This window comes from Sminthopsis crassicaudata, chromosome 4 (genome assembly GCF_048593235.1).
Source record: "Sminthopsis crassicaudata isolate SCR6 chromosome 4, ASM4859323v1, whole genome shotgun sequence".
Classification (NCBI taxonomy): domain Eukaryota; kingdom Metazoa; phylum Chordata; class Mammalia; order Dasyuromorphia; family Dasyuridae; genus Sminthopsis; species Sminthopsis crassicaudata.
Window position 1 is genome coordinate 206,252,880 of NC_133620.1, and position 19,025 is coordinate 206,271,904.

At 30.1% G+C, this 19,025-nt stretch overlaps 1 protein-coding gene across 3 annotated transcripts in view; it reads left to right on the forward strand.

Moving 5' to 3' along the window:
- The window catches only part of ASCC3 (activating signal cointegrator 1 complex subunit 3), a 325,569-nt gene that overhangs the window by 239,365 nt on the left and 67,179 nt on the right, over positions 1-19,025 (forward strand). For all 3 annotated transcript variants that reach the window (XM_074310218.1, XM_074310220.1, XM_074310219.1), the window contains exons 35-36: positions 3,480-3,591; positions 5,159-5,293. In XM_074310218.1, coding sequence (XP_074166319.1) covers positions 3,480-3,591; positions 5,159-5,293 — 247 coding nt within the window. The remainder of the gene's footprint in view (positions 1-3,479; positions 3,592-5,158; positions 5,294-19,025) is intronic.

The window sequence follows — 19,025 nt, forward strand, 5'->3', positions numbered from 1 at the left end:
AGTTTTTTATATATGCATAATTAGGCAAATTTGAAAAAAATGAGATCTTTACTGAGAGTGAGAGTAAGCCTCTCAATAAGAAAATATAATGATATTTTGCTTGTGGAAAAAATGTGATAACAGTTTTCCAGCAAGCCAATCTTTGACTATTTCAGTGCAGTTCTCTGATAATGTGTTACCTCCTTAGAGACATGTTTTCAGTTAATTATCTCTCTTTTTTTTTTTTTTTTTTTTTTTTTGGCAGCAGCTTATTTTAAATATTTCAGAAATATATACTATGACCTACTTTACCTATTTTAAAGATAGTACTTCAAACCACAAAATCATTCTCATCTTTTTTCTAATAGATTAGACATAAATATGCTTCATCTGAAAAATGTATATCATTATAACATATCACATGCAAACCAAAATTTGGATGGTATAAGTTTTTTGTTTTTCTTTTTTTAAATACAAAAACTGAATTACTAATGGACAATTTTAAATAACTCCTGGAACCACTGGTAATTTTAGAAAACTATTCACTCTAAAATGACACTACTAAAGCAAGAATAGTCGGTCATTTCGGTATTTTTATAACATAGATGTGTATAGAAATCTTCAAAATCAACAGCAGTTTGAGTACCCAATATGTTGCAAGTACTTTTGGGTGGGGGGTTTGTTTTTGTTTTTGTTTTTTGGTTTGTTTTTTAAGTACTTTCATTGGCATGAATGTTTCCTAAAACAGTGTTTCCCCCTTTTAACGTGTTTAAATACTACAGTAGAATAATTTTTTTTACTGTTCGGTTTTTTCTGGTGAGAATATTATAATGCTACATATGCAGCAATTCACCATACATTTTCACCAGTGTTTTCAATTTAGAAGTAATGTCTTAAATACATACTAATTCAGACAATTGATAAATACAACATTAGAAAGTTTGTAAGAACAGCAAAACCAAAAGTATGTTGTGAGCTGTCATTTACAAAAATGACTGATGGATTTCATTTTTCCTTAAAAAAAAAAAAAAAAATGAAAGAGAAGGAGCATCTGGTCCTGAGGTAGATAGAGCACTGGTCCTAAGGTCAGAAAGACCTGAGCTCAAATCCGCTTCAGATACTTAATACTTCATAGTTGTATGTCTCTGGGCAAGTTACTTAACCCCATTTCCCTCAGGGGGTTAAAAAAAAAAAAAAAAGAGAGAAAACTGTTTTTAATAACTCCAAATGACTTGGGATACTTTGTGTCCTTCAGGGAGCTTTACATTCCCTGTGTTTTTAATTTTTACTTTGAAATCAGAAAAACATCATTCTTACTAAAAATTCCTTTCAGTTGTTTACCAGGAGAGGAGCTAGTTTTTTTTCTTGCCTACTGTTTTAGTCTTTTACCTTTTTATACCTGAGGATAGCAAAATCTATTTGGTTTAAATTATTAGCAGAACCAGTTTGATGCTTAATTGATCATCATTACATTAATAAATGTTTGTTTCCAGGAAAGACTTTTAATTTTTAAAGTGATTCTAAACATTTTAAGGAAAGGAAAAAAGAAAAAGAAAAAATATACGTGGTTTTTTAAAATCAACATTAGAACTAAAATAAGACATTTTTAATTTATTAATAATTTAATTTGGGAGGAAGGCTAAATATTTAACAGATGATTGTACTTTAATCTGCATGGATAAATATTCTAGTTGTAGCATATTTTTCCTTTTTCTTAAAACATTTTAACAATCATCTCAGTTATTTTTTCTCCCTGCTTCTTTTCCTAACAAGGCCTATCTATCAAGATACTAATTATAACAAATGCACTCCTTTAGAATTTCAGGAAAGGCATTTTATATCAAGCTTCATTAATGGAAAAATCTCACATTTGGAGATTTTTTTTTTTAAACTGAATTCACATATTTCTAATTTAGGTATCTGTTTCTATACTCTCAGTCTAAGTATGCTTGTTTTCCATTTTTGTTGAGTGTACTAGTGAGCCCATTTTTCTCCCCTTTGATGGAAAAAAAAAAAAGAAATTACTGCTGATAATAATATTCCTAAGCATTTCTAAATCCTGTGAACATTCATGTTGTGAATTTATAGGTCTACTATCTTTATTTGAAAGTATAGTTACCTTTTTTTTTTTTTTTTTTTTTTCTTTAAACCAGGTATAAGAATTGGCTTCCTTATTTCAAAATTAGAACAGCTGACTCCCACCACTTTACTCCCAAGTCTCCTTTCCATTTACCTTTTCTTTAGGTTGTAGGATGTAAGAACAAATATCTCACTTGCATGATGTAGAGTCACAATTAGAAGATTGCTCTAACTATATGGACAAAGCCATTCTGTTTTTGGACCTTTGCCAGAACACAAATTCCTCCTAGTCATAGAGATTTGCAAAGGGTGTGATATTCTCTACATGGTGTGGAGAAGTGAAAAAAGTCAAATATAAGCCTACATGATTTTTTTTTCTTTTATTTGTATAACTTACAGCAACCCCTATGAACTTTATATATACCCTACAGAACTGGGTTGGGATTTTTTTTTAAGCCTGATAAAGCACCTTATAGGCCCCAAGATGACATAGATTCGTTTAATGCCATTGGTATAGCAATTTACCAAATGGCTTCCTTGGGCCCTATCCTAAGGTTTATCCACCTCCAAAACTGAGCAGTTTATTCTCAGTGATTAATTTATGTATGAAAAGTTTACTCTTATAAATTAATGTAAAAATTTTATTATATAATAATAGTTTATTCTGCACAGAGGTTTAGATACATAATTTTAAAAATAAATTATTAACCTTTCCACTGATATATACTATACTATATTATATAAACTTATACATGTAAATATACATAATATATATATATATATATTAAATATGAATATATGCACCTAATTTGATAATACTCAAATGTATTTATCAATTATTAAGTGCTTACTATGTGCCATAAAGCTATCTGGGTGAGATCCTTCTGGTTAGGGATTGAACTTACTCTAAACCTGCTATATCCGTCCAGTCTAGCTCATTGTCTTTACACAGTGGGCACCTAGCTGATTATCTTTTTCTCGTGTGTGTGTGTGTGTGTGTGTGTGTGTGTGTGTGTGTGTACTTCACATAGTAAAATCTATGTCAGTTGAGTGAGTAATAATAGTGGTGGTGGTAGTGTTAGTGGTAGGTAAGAGAAGTTAGTCAGAAACAATAGATTTACTAATTTATACATATATTAGTAACCTTAAAACAAGTCAAACCACAGGACACTGTTATTAACCAGCTCAGTTGATCTTATTTTATAGTGTGAGTTTGCTCATCTATAAAATGGGGATAATAATTTCTGGCTTTGTTTCCAGAGGTTTCTATGAAGAAAAATACATGTTTTAAATTCTCAGAAAAATATCAGATAAAATTAAAATATTTTAATTTAGGATTATTATTAAGATCAATTTTAATTAAGATAATTTAATATACATGCCTTAAAATTATGAGTTGTAATCATTTTGTTCTTTTCTAGTTACTATAACCTGGATGATGTAAGCCATGAGTCCATGAACAAGTTCCTTTCAAACCTTGTGGAAAAAGCCCTCATTGAGTTGGAATATTCCTATTGTATTGAAATTGGAGAGGTATGTTTCAGATTGGCTAATATGAGAGAAAAAGAAAATGACCAGTGTTGGAGGAGATAGGGGAAAATTTACTGCTGGAGTTGTGAACTAATTCAACAAGTCTGGAGAGCAATTTGGAAGTTGAGAAAAAGCTATAAAACTGTGTATACCCTTTCACCCAGCAATACCAATACTAACTCTGTATCCCAAAGAAATCAGTTTTTTTGAAAGGGAAAAGGAACTTTATGTACAAAAAAAAATTTTATAGTACTTTTTATGATGGCAAAAAAATAGAAATTGTGGAAATGCCCATTATTTGGGAAATGGCTAAACAAGTTGTGATATATAATTGTAAGGCAATGCTATTATTCTGTAAGAAATGACAAACAGACAGATTTCAGGAAAACCTAAAAAGACTTACATGAATTGATATAAAGTGAAGTGAGCAGAACCAGGAAAACATTGTACACAGAAAAAACAATATCATACAGTGATCAACTGTGAATGACTAAGCTGGTCTCAGCAATACAATGATCTAAAACAATTCTTATATCATCCATTTCCAGAAAAAGAACTTGTTAAAGCACTTTATTTTTCTTGGGGTTTGTTTAATTTGGTTTTGTCTGATCTGTTTTCTTTCACAACGTGACTAATATGGCAATATGTTCATGACTGCACATGTATAATCTATATCAAATTGCTTACCATCGCAAGGAAGGATAATTGTAGGGAGAGATTTTAGAATTCACTTAAAAAACAAAAACAAAACAAAAAAAAACAAATGTTAAAAATTAAATGGGAATGATCTTGTGATGAAGAGAACCATCTTCACCCAGAGAGGAGTGTGAGAACTGAGTGTAGATCATAACCTAGCATTTTCCCTCTTTTTGTTGTTGTTTGCTTGCATTTTATTTTCTTTCTCATTTTTTCCTTATTGAAGCTGATTTCTCATGTGCAGCAAGATAATTGTATAAATATGTATGCATATATTGGATTTAAAAAAACAAAAAATTAAATGAAAAAATATTATCTACATCAATAAACATCAATTTAAATTTTTTAAATGGCCTTCTCCTTTTAAAGACGGGACTTCTATATCCCTTCCTAAAATCTAGCCATGTTTAAGGGACTGCTAGGCAAGACATGAATCAAGGTGAGTTTCTATCCCTAAGCATATGGAGATAGAACTTGTCACCAGGACAGTCTACCAAGAGCACTGGTGATTAGATATGTTTATGTTTTGGACACATAAATATAAACAAGTCATTTTGGGGCTTTTTAAAAATTTAATTGCATATGATATTTTTTCCAGTCTTATATGAATAGTACTTCAGCTCTGTTGTAGTGGACTTGACTTTCCAAGTCTTAGTAGCCTAAGAACCTAACCACAATTTAAAGCTTTGTTTCTATGAGAAAACACACTCACACATACCCCCTCTCCCTACCCCACACCACACAGTGTAAAATATCTGACTTTACAGTAGATGTTTGAACATACTCAATCTTTAATTAAAAATTATCTGTTTTCTTTATGCTACATTTTAAAATTTGCTTTTTCTGCATGGAATATTTCATTTCTCTTAAACAGGATAATCGTAGCATTGAACCACTTACATTTGGCCGAATTGCATCCTATTATTATTTGAAGCACCCAACTGTCAGAATGTTTAAGGATCGGTTGAAACCTGAATGCAGTGTGGAGGATTTGCTTTCAGTTCTGACTGTGAGTTTCAAATTTCCTTCATGATATTATTATATGTTGTAATATGTGTGTACTTTAAATGTAGTAGTTTTTAGTTGGGCATAGTTTTGCCTGGCTTAGTATCTTCCCCATAAGAAAGATGTAATTAATGTTTATCAAACTGGATTTTTAAAAATTAAATTGCTTATTATACTTAGATCCTAAATTTTTAACTCTTAAGACTATAACTAGGACCAGTTGAATTCTTTATTATTATATCACCTTCAGTGTGTTTTGATCCTTCCTTATCCTATATTGCTATTGTGGTGAAGTAGAAAGAACCCTAGACTGGTGTAAAAGAATGGCTTTTAGTCTAGAGTCTGCCACTAATTAGCTTTACAGCCATGAGTTAGTCACCCATACATCTGAATTTTCGGTTCTTTATTTAATGATGTAATCTATCACCAAAGTTTTGATTCTAAGATACTTTACATTATTATTTGTGCAAATAATTTTACATTATTATTGCACACTCATCCTAAGTTAATTTTACCATTGAGATTGCTAAGACTTTTACATAGTGCCAAATAATTTTGCAGAATTGCCATTTTCTAAAATTCCATTTTAAGTAGAAATGACATTTTTTTTTTTTTTTTTTTTTTTTTTTTTGTATTTTTAGATCACTATAAAGAACTTGCCTTCCATCTGCCTTTATTCATGTTTTTAAAATGAGAGATTGAGACAGTTGGGGGAAAAAAGAGGACAATGTTGTCTTTGCTCAGAGATCCTTTCATTGTTTGGGTCATCTCTCCTTATGCTCTTTTTAGTTTTCCGCATGTGCTCTGAGATAGTATTAAAGTCTTACAATTTCTTCAGTACTTGATTTGCCAATCTGATAACACTTTCTTTGGTATTTTTTGTATAAACACAATACCTAGCACAGTGCCAGATTAGTAATAAATACTTGTTTTATGTCTTAATGATCTATTCTCATCGACCTATTCTCAATTTGCTACATGGATAAGACTAGTATTATGGATAATTGATAGCATTAGCTTTAAAAAATTTGTATTCTGGAGGTTCGTTTTGCTCAGGATAATAATGAAATTGTTGTAATTTTGTGTAGGGTAAACTATCTGAAGACGATAGGAATCAGTCCAGAATTGTGATAAGTAGAAGGAAACCAGCATAAGATTTAAAATTGAAAACAAAAAACCAACAAAGTGAATTTGTAGAATCAACATGCTGATTATGAAATATATTATATACTAAAGAAAATGCCAAAGAATTTTGTCAGCTACCAAGAAAATCATTTATTTATGTCTTGTGTTTCAGCTATCTCTATATAAAATTATCCATCAGAGCAGAGGAAACATGCTGGCATGTCATTTCAATCCACATTTCAGAGACTTTGTTTAAAATCAGTTACATCATCTGAGGATCTGTTTTTATCAAATAAATTTAGAGTCTCTATGTGTAACCCAACAAATGTACTTATATGACACAACATATACAACTTTAAGAAACTTTGTAATCAAAGCTAACACAACCTGGAATTTATTTATCATATTTCAATTAAGAAATTCACACTAGGTATTGCCCTGTGAATTATTTTACTCATTTTGAAAGGAAAAAACCAAGTAGTTAAAATATTGCTAAATTTTAAATATTGCTAAAGTTAAAATAGTTAAAATAAAATAAAATATGATTCATCCAACTTAAATCTAAGTATTTTGGAGGAAATAATTAATTAATTTGGAGCTTGCTATGTGTCAAGCATTGTATTAAACGCTAGAGATATAAAAACAAAAATGGTGATAGTCTGTTCTACAGAAGGGTTAGGAAGATGTTGAATGGAACCCAAGAGAAATAGATTGACAGGCACACTCTTTTCAGTAGTGACAGTATTGATTTAATGATTGTTCCAGAACTTTAGGAGTATTTTAAAAGATAAGACTTATGGAAAAGAAGGTTGAGGAAACAAGAGAATAGCATAACTGAAGCATCTAACTTAGTATAGTAACCTACACATAAGTCTTGAGATTAGGAGGCTACTATGTAGTGCAATGCATAGAGTGTTGAACTTGGAATAAAAAAGATTTTGAATTCAAATCCTGCACTAGGCATTTATTATTTGTATTACCCTAGATAGTTACTTAAATTCTGTCTTTTCATCTTTACTTTAATAAGAACACCTATGAAGATCAAATGAGATAATATATGTAAAGAACTTTTCAAAATTTAAAGCTCTACAAATACAAATTAGTTTAAAAAAATGATTATGGATCTTATTTAAATGGTGCTCATTATTCCAGATCTTAGTGCTTTCAGCACAGTATCATCTACAAAAAGCATTTTTAGGATCATTTAAATGGTGCTCAGTATTCCAGATCTTAGTGCTTTCAGCACAGTATCATCTACAAAAAGCATTTTTAGGATCCTTTTCATCAACAGAGAATCTCACTTCCATTTGAAAATGGGAAATAAAACCTTTGTCAATCATATAACTTCCTGTTAATTCTTTGCCTGATATTAATCATCAGAGCATTATCGAGCAAAATTAACTCTGTTGCTAAATCTATCAAAAAATTTGTTATGATTTTAATATGTTCATTGCAAACATCTTGTTTGGAGGATGCGTCTTCTACTGCCAAGTCAAATCAAACACTAAGTACAATGAATTTCATCTTTGCTATATCTTTTTGTATTTTATTTAATTGTTAATATATTCTGCTGTGTAAAAAAAAAAACATTTAGAAACACTTGCTTCTCATATTAACATCAAGGATGTCTATAACATATGTATAAATTGTTCTCATAAAAATTGCATAGAAATGAAGAGAGGCATCAGTGCATACTGGATTGAGATCTGATATTTTGTTTTGTTTTTCCCCTTAATTTATGTGTGTGTGTGTGTGTGTGTGTATTTTTTAAAATTTATTATTAATTTTTATAACTATAACATCCCTTAATTTATATTTATTGCACTTAAAAATGTTTTATTTTTTCCAATTACATATAAAGATAATTTTTAATATTCATTTTTATAAGATTTTGAATTCCAAATTTCTCTTTCCTCTTCTCTCCCCAAGATAGGAAGAGTCTAATAGAGTCTATACATATATAATCATGTTAAACATTTCCATATTAGTCATGAAAACCAGAAAGACTTGAATTGAAGTTCTACTTTTGACACATACTTGCTGACAATACTAGGTATACTAGTATGATTTGGGCAAATTACTTAAGGTACTCAAGTACTCTAGATCCCAGTTTCTTAAACTGTAGTTCACAATCTCATATAAGGTCTTGTAACTGAATATGTGTCCACAGAATTATGACTCATTAGTAAATTTTTGATTTGTATACCTATTTTACATACTTAGAATCACATAAAAATTTCTAGGTTGAAAAGTAGTTGTGAGTGGAAAAAGTTTTAAGAAGCCCTACTCTAAACAATTCTCTGTCTCTGTCTCTCTCTCTCTCTTTCTTATATTTATATATATAAAGACTATACATTGAGAGCAATGCCAAGCTGCATTGGTAGAGAGAATGAATGATGAATCATCCAATTCCTTCTTGTTTTTTTTTTTTGTTTGTTTGTTTTGTTTTTTTTGTTTGTTTGTTTTTTTTTGTTTTTTGTTTTTTTGGGGGGGGAGACTGGGGTTAAGTGACTTGCCCAGGGTCACACAGCTAGGAAGTGTCTGAGACCAGATTTGAACTCGGGTTGTACTGAATTCAGGGGTGGGGCTCTATTCACTGCGCCACCTAACTGCCCCCCCAATTCCTTCTTCTAACAGATAGGACAGTTGATTTGTGGACCAGTAGTTGCATCTTTTTAGCTTTCTTTTTAATAGTAAACATCCAAGGCTCTTAATTATTGTTGTGCTTCCTCTTATAATCTGAGAACTGATTCCTAAATTTTATCCAAAATTGTATTAGCTCTAATTCTAGCTGCTTGGCGTGACTCTTCTTATAGCACTATTTATCTTTATGCAAAACTTTAGAAACTCTTTTCAGTGTCAGATATGGTTGTCCCACTGTCACTGATAGAGGAAAAAAATAATTCCTTTCCATTTTTGTCTATTTCTTGTTTCTTTTCAAATTTAATTTTCTCTGATTAGTTATGAATGACTTAGGTATTCTCAACAATATAGTTATTCAAAAATGATGAACATACTATACATTCTCAAAGAAAAATTGGCTAAAATCTGAATACAGATAGATGCATGCTTTTTTAAAATTTATTTTTCTTGGGGTTTTTGGGTTTTTTTTTTTTTTTTTTTTTGAGAGGGTGTCTATGTTTTCTTATACAACATGACTAATATGAAAATATATTTTGCATGATTGCATATATATAACCCATATCAAATGACTTGCTTTCTCCAGAAGGGAGAAAAAGAATATAAAAAAATATTTTTACATATAATTGGAGAAAAATAAATTACTATTTTTTTTTTTAAGGTCACTCAAAGTTTATTCGTTTCTATTGAGTACAAAGTAAACAAAGTTACTGAGGATGCTGGAAATCACATAGGTGTTTCAGATAGTAAAAAAATAATAAATAAATAACTGTGGTTTCCTTTACTTGTTTTTTGGTGTTTTGCAATGCAACTACACTTAAGGCCTGTCTACTCTAAGGGAATGAGTGGAAGAGGGAAGAGAAAGGGGAAATGGGTTCTCCTACCTGGCACACTTCAAAAGCAGGGTGCTGCAACTCGTGCCAAAGGTCTAGGGCTGGTTTTGCTTCACTCGCTGATCATGCCATGAACATCCTGAAAAGTTCCTGAGTGCACTGCAATGCAAGATGATTATGTATCCCACAAAATCATATTTCTTCTTGCCTTTTCAGATACAATAAAACTTAACTAGAAATGTCCCAAGATGGAAAGTAATTTTCCACACCACTTGCCAGGAAAACTTGTGAATAGAACATTGCTTAATTTTTTTCCTGGGCCTTTTTTTTTTTAATAGGCAACTGGTGTTTTTAAGAGTTGTCATTTTGATGACTAGACATGGTAAAGCTTATAATGGAAAGAACACTACATTTACATTACTACTTTGTATAATATAGTAAAATTACTAGAAATAATATTGTTTGTGAAAAATGGATTGTTAAGACTTTTTGCAATGATCTCACGAGGATTCCTAAAGTAACATATACCAAACTTAAGCAGCTTCCTCTGTAATATTAATACCAAACACTGGGGCTACTACTGCTGATTGGTCGTTGTGGATTACCAGAATTGATTCAGCTGATATAGTTTGCTATTAATAGTATTTTTTGAAAATAATATATATCAAATTATGATCTCTTTCACCAAGTCCAATTATAATAGTAATTTAATTTTCAGTAAGAATGACAATGGGTTAGTGTAAAATACGTGTTGCATTGAAAATTACGCATTGCTTTATATGAATAAACATATAAACATATATTCATCTTTCATCTTTATATGGATAAACATATAAACTCATATCTTCATCTTTCCCTCTGCCCTACAGAATTCACATTTCAAGGGCAGATGAGGAATCAAATCCTATTTGAATTTCTTCCTACAAGCTTTAGGACTGGCTCTTTGTTTATCTTGGCAGATAAACCATTAGTTAACAATTTCTTTATAATGAGCACCTTCAATTCATTTTAAAATTTCCACCATGAAAAATTTTTAAGAGCCAAATATGCATGATTAGTGGCATTCAGGAAAGTCTTTTTGTGACAGTATAGAATAGTAAGATAAGTTTCCCTTACTGGCATAAACATAGTAAGGAAGAATTGAGAATTTTTACAATCAAAGGCACAGTGATAAAGGGGAAAGGGCAGCCTGCTTTACCATATAATAAGCTTAGCAATAGAAATGAGTAAGTAGAATTTGAAAAATTAGGTTCCTTAATAATTAAAAGTAGCATCCATTTTATTTAACATTTTTATAAGTGAGGTATTTGGTGTATTATCCAAATTTCAGGACAATAGTAAATTCTTTGGGGACAGAAAAAGAGAAATGATGGGAATAAACTTTAATAAGATCATAGAAATGATCTCAAGTGTATTTAAAAGTGAGAGATAAGTTATAATGTGATCTACAAGGTAATAATTCACTTAAAAACATAACATCCACATTATAAAAAAATACAGGAGTCAAGGAGCCCTTTCTTGCCTCACTATGAGTACATCCTAGGAACAGGACCAGAGAATTATTATAACTCATATTCAATGATCCAATAAATCAAAACAATGTAGGAAATCAGCCAGAAGGATTAAAAAAAGAGAGAGATTAAATAATATTCTGGCTATCTAAAATGAAGTAGCTAATTCTTGTTGCCATACTCAAGAATATAGTAGAACTATAAAAGTTAAACTGTTCAACTGTTTAAAGGAATGTTGACTGCTACTATATGAAAACAGTTTAAAAAAAGGAGAAAGCTTTTTAATTTTGAAAGATGAAAGTTAAGATGGAAGTGACTAAATTAACAAAATCATGAATGACATGATGAGATGAATAACAGATTCTAAAATACCATCATTAACAAGTTCACACTGGATATTTTCTAAGATTCCTTCTATCTTATAATTATATTTTTCTGAAATAAGTATAGGACAAGTCAAAGGAAGTATTATATAAAATAAAGATTCAGATTTCTTTTAACAAAAAGAGAGATATGTTTTGAAGTAATTGCTAAATTGTTTGTTAAGCACTTATCAATTAGTGAGAAATTAACCTGTATTCTCTCATGACAAAACCTTTTGGGCTTCTCTTCTCTTACTAGCAGAGTGTGGGATCAGATACACTAGGGATCTGGTCTGGTATGACAGTTGTCATAATCCACAAACATTTTCAAGACCACTGGACTTGGAGTTAGAAAGAACTCTGTATAAATCCTGCCTATGGAATTTGCCTTGTAGCCATGCATAAATCACCTGATCTCTTTGAATCTTAACTTCCTCATTAGTAAAATAGAAGTATAGCTTTAGTCCTTACTTACCAGGTTATGAGATTCAAATGAGTTGATTGATATAAAGTGCTTTGAAAGTTTCAAATCCAACATAATTGACAATTGTGGTTAATATATGGTTTATTGTCTTTTTGCTTTAAAAGTATTTTGTCCTTCAGAATTTGTTTTAAAAATTAAACTTTAAAAAATTAGACTATATAGTATAACATCTTCAAGCAGAAATTCCTTAGATTATGAGCATGTAGAAACATATGCTCATATTTATAAATATTTAATACTGTTACGGAAATCTGTTAAAGTTAGAAAGTATAATCACATTAAGAATGGTTTCATTGATAAATTGGATTATTTCTTAAATTTTAAAGAGTAAATCTCTTTAAACACAAATATTAACTTTCACTAAATTTTGTTGTAAATAACCCAATTTGTTTATCTTTATAAATAGGAAAAAAACTCACTGGTAAATCTAACAGATTCTTTTTTATTAAGTAAATTATTTCTCTCAATAATCTGTGCTTTCTAACTTAAATTATTGAAAAATTCTGTAATATGAAACTATAATCTTGAAAAGATAAAACTTAAAAGCAGAATTTTCTTAAAAGTAGGTAATAATTTTAAAACCTAGGATTATATTCATTTAAATGCAGATGTCAATAGTTGTTCCATTAAACCACAATAAAGGCACAAAAATAAAGTTGTTGTTTTTTACAATATGATGCTATTTTGAAAAGATTAGACATTTTAAAAGAATTTTTGCCAAGTGTTTTTTTTTTTTTAAACACTGTGAATTAATGAGCTTCATAATTAAGGCAGCCGTTTCACACCTCTATTGTTAACCAACGACATTACATCTGTCTTGCTCCATTGATGCCCTCCTCCTACTTATTGAAGCATTTAGCAGTTTTGGCAACAGGGAATTACATGGCATGGGGTAAGTAGCCTAATTAGATATAAGTGAAAATCCTAAGGGAAAAGGACATTTAAAAAGTAATTTAAAGAATCTCTTAATGATGTTGGCACTGAAAGCCAAAAGCCTATTTTCAAAAATCATGTCAGCATTGTGTGGACATGATTATAATTTGATTTGTTAGATGAACTTCTAAAAGTTTTCTATTTTAAAACAATAAAAGAAATGAAAACTATTTTAATTTGCTCAGATTTGTTTAACAGATCTTTCTAAGTATCTCCTTAGAGTATTAATAACTTTGAAAGAAGTCAAATATATTTAAAATATATAATCTTTATGGAATTGCAATAATTAAAAAAAGACATACCCTATTGTCATAGTTGCTATGAATAAATAAAAACTGAAGATTGTATTTTGTCTCAAAAGCCTTATCTAAAATTCTTTCTTCTTAGAACTTTACATTTTGCCTAAATGTATCAGTTTCAAATGTTTATTTTTAAAAAAATTGGAACTATTCTAAACATAAAAATATCATCAAAGCAATATAATTTTATACCACAGTAAATTTCATAACTTTAGGCATTACTTTGTGCTACTTATTTTAAACTAGTCTGATTGCTTGCTCTTTCTCTACATAGAGCATATTCAGTAATTTAGCATTTGTGATAGGAAGGAAGAAGATTGATTACACAAAATTTTCCCAGTTTTCAACTGTTCAGACATTTTTATGGGAATCAGCAAAAGTATGTTTATTAAAGAAGTAAATTAGGACAAATAAGTAGGACATAAAAGGAATGAATAATTGGAAAGAAAAAACAAAACCTATAAGGAAGGTGGAGGGAGAAAAGGTGACATAGCATGTAAAAATGAAGAGTTCAATAGGGGAAAAAGGAAGTGAAGGAAAGGTTAACTGAATATTACTAGAGCTCATCACCTTTTCCAAATAAGCCTTCTGACAGTCCCAAGATCCTCCACCCATCTGCTGCTTTTTGTTATCTTCTTAGTGGGGAAACCTAATGGGATATCTTCCAGGGCTTGCAAGATGAGCCATCCTGACTTACAAATAGTATAGTTCTTTGGCATCTTCAGATAAGCACAGATGGTAAATAATCTGGAAAAAAAAAAAAAGTATCTCCCTACTTCCCTAATTCTCTTTTTCTTTAAGATGTTCTCCATCTTTCCTGCTTTATTCCCTCTTCTTCTTAAAGCCTTTTTGGTTTGCATTTTCTCTTTCTATGCAAAGAAATTATTTCTCTTTTAAAGACTTGTAATTTGACATATTTATTAATATGATTTAAGGAATTCGTTCCTTAGTATTTTTAAAACAACTGATTTTATTATGAGTGTAAAAAGTCATAGGCTTACTAACAATTTGTTATCATATTATAACTTATATACTATATATATTTAAAATATTGTATATATTTAGTATATAATGTTTATATAGTATAGTTTACACACAGCCCTATATACATTGTTATTTAATCCTCACAACCATCCTTATGTCATTTCCAGTCAGTATAATTAACATATACATGCCATTTCCCCCATTAGAATGTAAACTTTTTCAAGGCAAGAAATTGTGCTCTTCAAATTGACAAAAAGTAGATCAGTTGTGGAATATTCAATAAGCACATTAGTCCATTGTCAGTAGAATCATGAAATAGAAACATCATTTTGGAAATTTGTGCAATTTGGATTTGTGCAAATAAAATGACTAAAATGTCCAGTCTCTTTGAATTACAAGTGTTTTGTCTGTTTTTGGAAAACTGGTATTTACCAACATACCTTTTCTTTTATATGCCCCTTCCAGGGATGCCCAATGTAGTATTTGTGTCTATCTAGTTATAATGTTGCTGGTAGGAATTATTTACTTCTCTTTCTAGTACTCAAAGTAAAATAGATCTTTTGCCCTGTACTACCCAAAGGCCATAGTTAACAGTTCATTTGAGAAACATTGCTAGTTGAATAGTTTGGTACATAAGACACAATAGTCACTGTCTTTAGTAATCTACTTTTTGATAAATCCCAAGACTCCAGTTTCTTGTATAAGAACCCACTGTTTAACAAAAATTGCTGGAAAACTGGAAAATAATATGGCGGAAACTAGACATAGACCAACATTTCACACTATATAATGATTCATGATTTATCTATAAAGGTGATAATATAAGCAAATTAAGAGAGCAACAGAGAATTTATATGTCATGTCTTTGGAGAAGGGAGAGATTTATAATATCTCTCTTTGGGGTCGTAGGGAATTAGAAATTGAAGGAATGACCATCAGTTGGGGAATGGCTAAACAAATTATAGTATATGAATTGTTCTCTAAGAAATGATGAGCAAGCAGATTTCAGAAAAACCTGAAAAGACTTGCATGAACTGATGCTGATTGAGATTCTGTGATTGGAGTGAAAAGAACAGGAAAGCATTATTTATAGTAATGACAAGATTATATGATGATCAATTATGATAGATTTAGCTCTTCTCAGCAATATAGTGATCCAAGACAATTCCGATATACTTGGGATGGAAAATGCCATCCATATCCAGAGAAAGAATTATGGAGACTGAATGCAAACCAAAGCATACGATTTTTACCTGTTGTTTTTGTTTGCACTTTCTTGTGTTTTTTTCCTTCTGATTTTTTTTTTCCCATAACATGACTAATATAGAAATGTATTTACAGTGATTGTATGTATATAATCTATATCAGATTGCTTGCTGTCTTGGGAGGGCAAAGGAGGAAAGGAGGGGAAAAAAATTGGAACTCAAAATCTTACAAAATCAAATGTTAAAAAACTATCTTTACATGTAACTGCAAAAAAATATCAAAAAAGAGAAATATTGCTCACTATATCTTTGAATATATTATCAATTAACTGTGTAATATTATTGTTAAAGAAACACTAGTATACTATGCTATCTATTCCACATGTTTCACCCTACATACAAAAATTTATTTATTCCTATTTATATGTATAATACACTATTATTTAGGTAAATATAAATTAAATCCATTAATTTCAATTTAATATTCCTTTCTCTTTAAAAGAATTCTATAGTTAAATCTTCACCAAAGAAAAAACTCTTGCACTTGTTTAACAAATTTTGAGTTACTTGCTAGGGGAGGAGGTGGGAGAAATAGAGGGAGAAAAAAATTTGGAACACAAGATTTTGCAAGTGTAAATGTAGAAAATTATGCATATGTTGTGAAAATAAAAAGTTTAAAAAGAAAAAGAAAAAACTCTTGTAAGGAAAATATAATTCCCCAACAACAACCCCTACCACTGATCCATTTTGTGATTTTAAAGCTAAAATTTTTTGTTTAAATCAGTTAGTTCATCTTTGTAGATATCAGGTTATTTGTTGAACACCTAGCATTCTGCTAGGTAATACTAACCTGGCATGGGGAAGGGGCCAGAGGAGTATAAAATGTGGTCCCAGGCCTATATACAGAGAGCTCACAATTTATTTGAAACAAGCTGTGAACAAATCATATAGAAAACAACATATAAATTGTAAGGTGTGGATAAATAATATATAATAAATTATTAGTCATATAATCACTCAATGCAAAAGGAGCTACAGCTTTCTTAAAGTGAGATGTACCTATTGTTTTCAGATACTTATTACTTCTTCCCTGATGATTAACTTTTTATGAAGAAAAAAAGCATCTCAGTTGACTGACTTAGTTAAAGTTATCATTTAGGTGAATATTGAGTAGTTATTGGCTGCTTGTTAGAGTTCTTCCTATTTAGTGACTCCTACATATTTCAGTAAGATTTCAAGAAAAAGTTAAAAAAATAGATATCAAAGCTTAATCAGCCACAATGGAAAATTTTGAAATAATTTGTTATTTTGTCACATATTGCAAAGAATCTTGGTTGAATTTTAGTCCAATAAGCCTGGTCCTAAAGAATAGGCAGACTTTACACAAGTCCCTTCTCTTCTCAGTGTCTTATTTCCCGATCACCAGAAATTGGAAACTACTATTCTGGAATATTAAAAATAGTATCTTAAATTTAAGTAGCACTTGACAGTTTTCAAATGCTTCCACCAAATAAAGTTCATAAGATATAGCTCTGGAAGGAACTTAAGAAAATAATAATAGTAATTCACTTCCATAGCACTTAAACTATTTACAAAACTTTCCTTACAATCCCTTATGATGTGAAGTAGGTTGTACAAGAATTATTGGCCCCATTTTATAAAAGAGAAAACTGAGAGAGTTTTAAGTGCCAGTAGTTAAATCCAGATTTTCAGATTTTAAAACCAAAATCAATAAATAGTACAGTATTTAATCTTGTAATTAAAAGAAGTTAAGCATTATGAAATATACACATTTCCAAATATTAGGTATTGAAAGTAAATATTTTTTGTTATACTCAAGGGGAAAGGCTTATGAAACAGTTGATTGTGTTTATTTTAATTAGAAGAGGAATGCCACTAATGTAAAAAAAAAAAAAAAAGTCTAACTTTTCCAAAATCTAATCTCCTTCCACTATACTAAAACATTTCTCTTTAAGATCATCTCATCTAAATTCCTTCATTTCATAAATGAAGGAACTGAGACCAAAAGGAATTATGAAACTTGCCTAGAGTCACACAGCTAAGTTGTAAAGTTTGGGATTTGAACCCAGGAGCCCTAATTTATAAATCTTTTGCCCTTTCTACCCTATCATACCAGATATATACATAGATACTATCCTATCAAATCTTCACAAATAAGCAAGCAGATTGTAAATTAGTATAATATCCATTTTACAAGTGAAAAAACTAAGAGTTTAAGCAGTTTTTACAAAGGCACTCAGCTAATAAGTAGTAGAGACAAGTCTTCTGGCTTATGCTACAGTGATCTTTCCAGTACACCACTATATGGAGCATCTTTTCCAGCTTTATCACCACTTTCAGTTAATATACTTTTTTTTTTTTTCTTTCAAGAACCAAATAATTATAGTTAACTTCATGGGTTAAAGGAATTAATTCATTTTTTCATAGATTCTAAGCATGGAAGTTAAAAGTATCTCATTATGCTAAGAGAATTTGTTTCATTATATATAATCAGAATTGTTCTTTAAATATAAAAACATTACTGGCACCTTACAACATTTTCTGGAAATAGACTAATAATAATAATCAGATATTATTTATTTCCCATTTTTTGGTTGGTGATGCATAGTTATATAAAAGTTTCTGGTTACTGTTAGTATGGCAGTGGAACCCACATGTACTCTCACTCGGTCTGGTTTAACCTATTATGTCACATTGTTTTTTGTGAATAGTGTTCACTGAGTGCAGAGGAGAGATAGAGAACGGTGATAAGGCTAAAACTTTTTTAAAATCTTTGATATATACATAGTAGAAATCACTGTTTTTCTTTTACTCCGAATCTAGTAAGTAATAGTTAACATTTTAGTAAACTGATTTTTCACTAGACCAGCAGATGGAGCAATTCCAAAGTCTTTTCCTTTGAAGAATTTGGTTGTGTTAAGTATAGTCTTTTAAAAATGGAAATTATGAATATTGGGCCATATTCCTTTAATTCTGAGTGAATTCCCAGTTGCAATTTTGCTATCATTTTTGAATATTTAGTTCTATAGCAAAGTTTAAAATAAAATCAACTTTTTTTAAAACTTACAACCCAGCAAAATAGTTAGTAGGTAAATTAAGATGACAATACTTATTGCTTAGAATATATTGAACTGAATGTAATACTTGTGTTTCCATGTAATAGAGGAAAAAGAAAGTCCAAAAGAAGAGTCATTTGCCCACTCCTCAGAAAGTAAAATGTTGCATTAACTAAGTCTTTATGTTATTTAAACTAAAGCAAATTCATAGGGTGATAGAATAAGAGGTAGAAGGGACTTCAGAGCTTTTGAAGACCAACATTCATTTTACAGATAAAGAAAA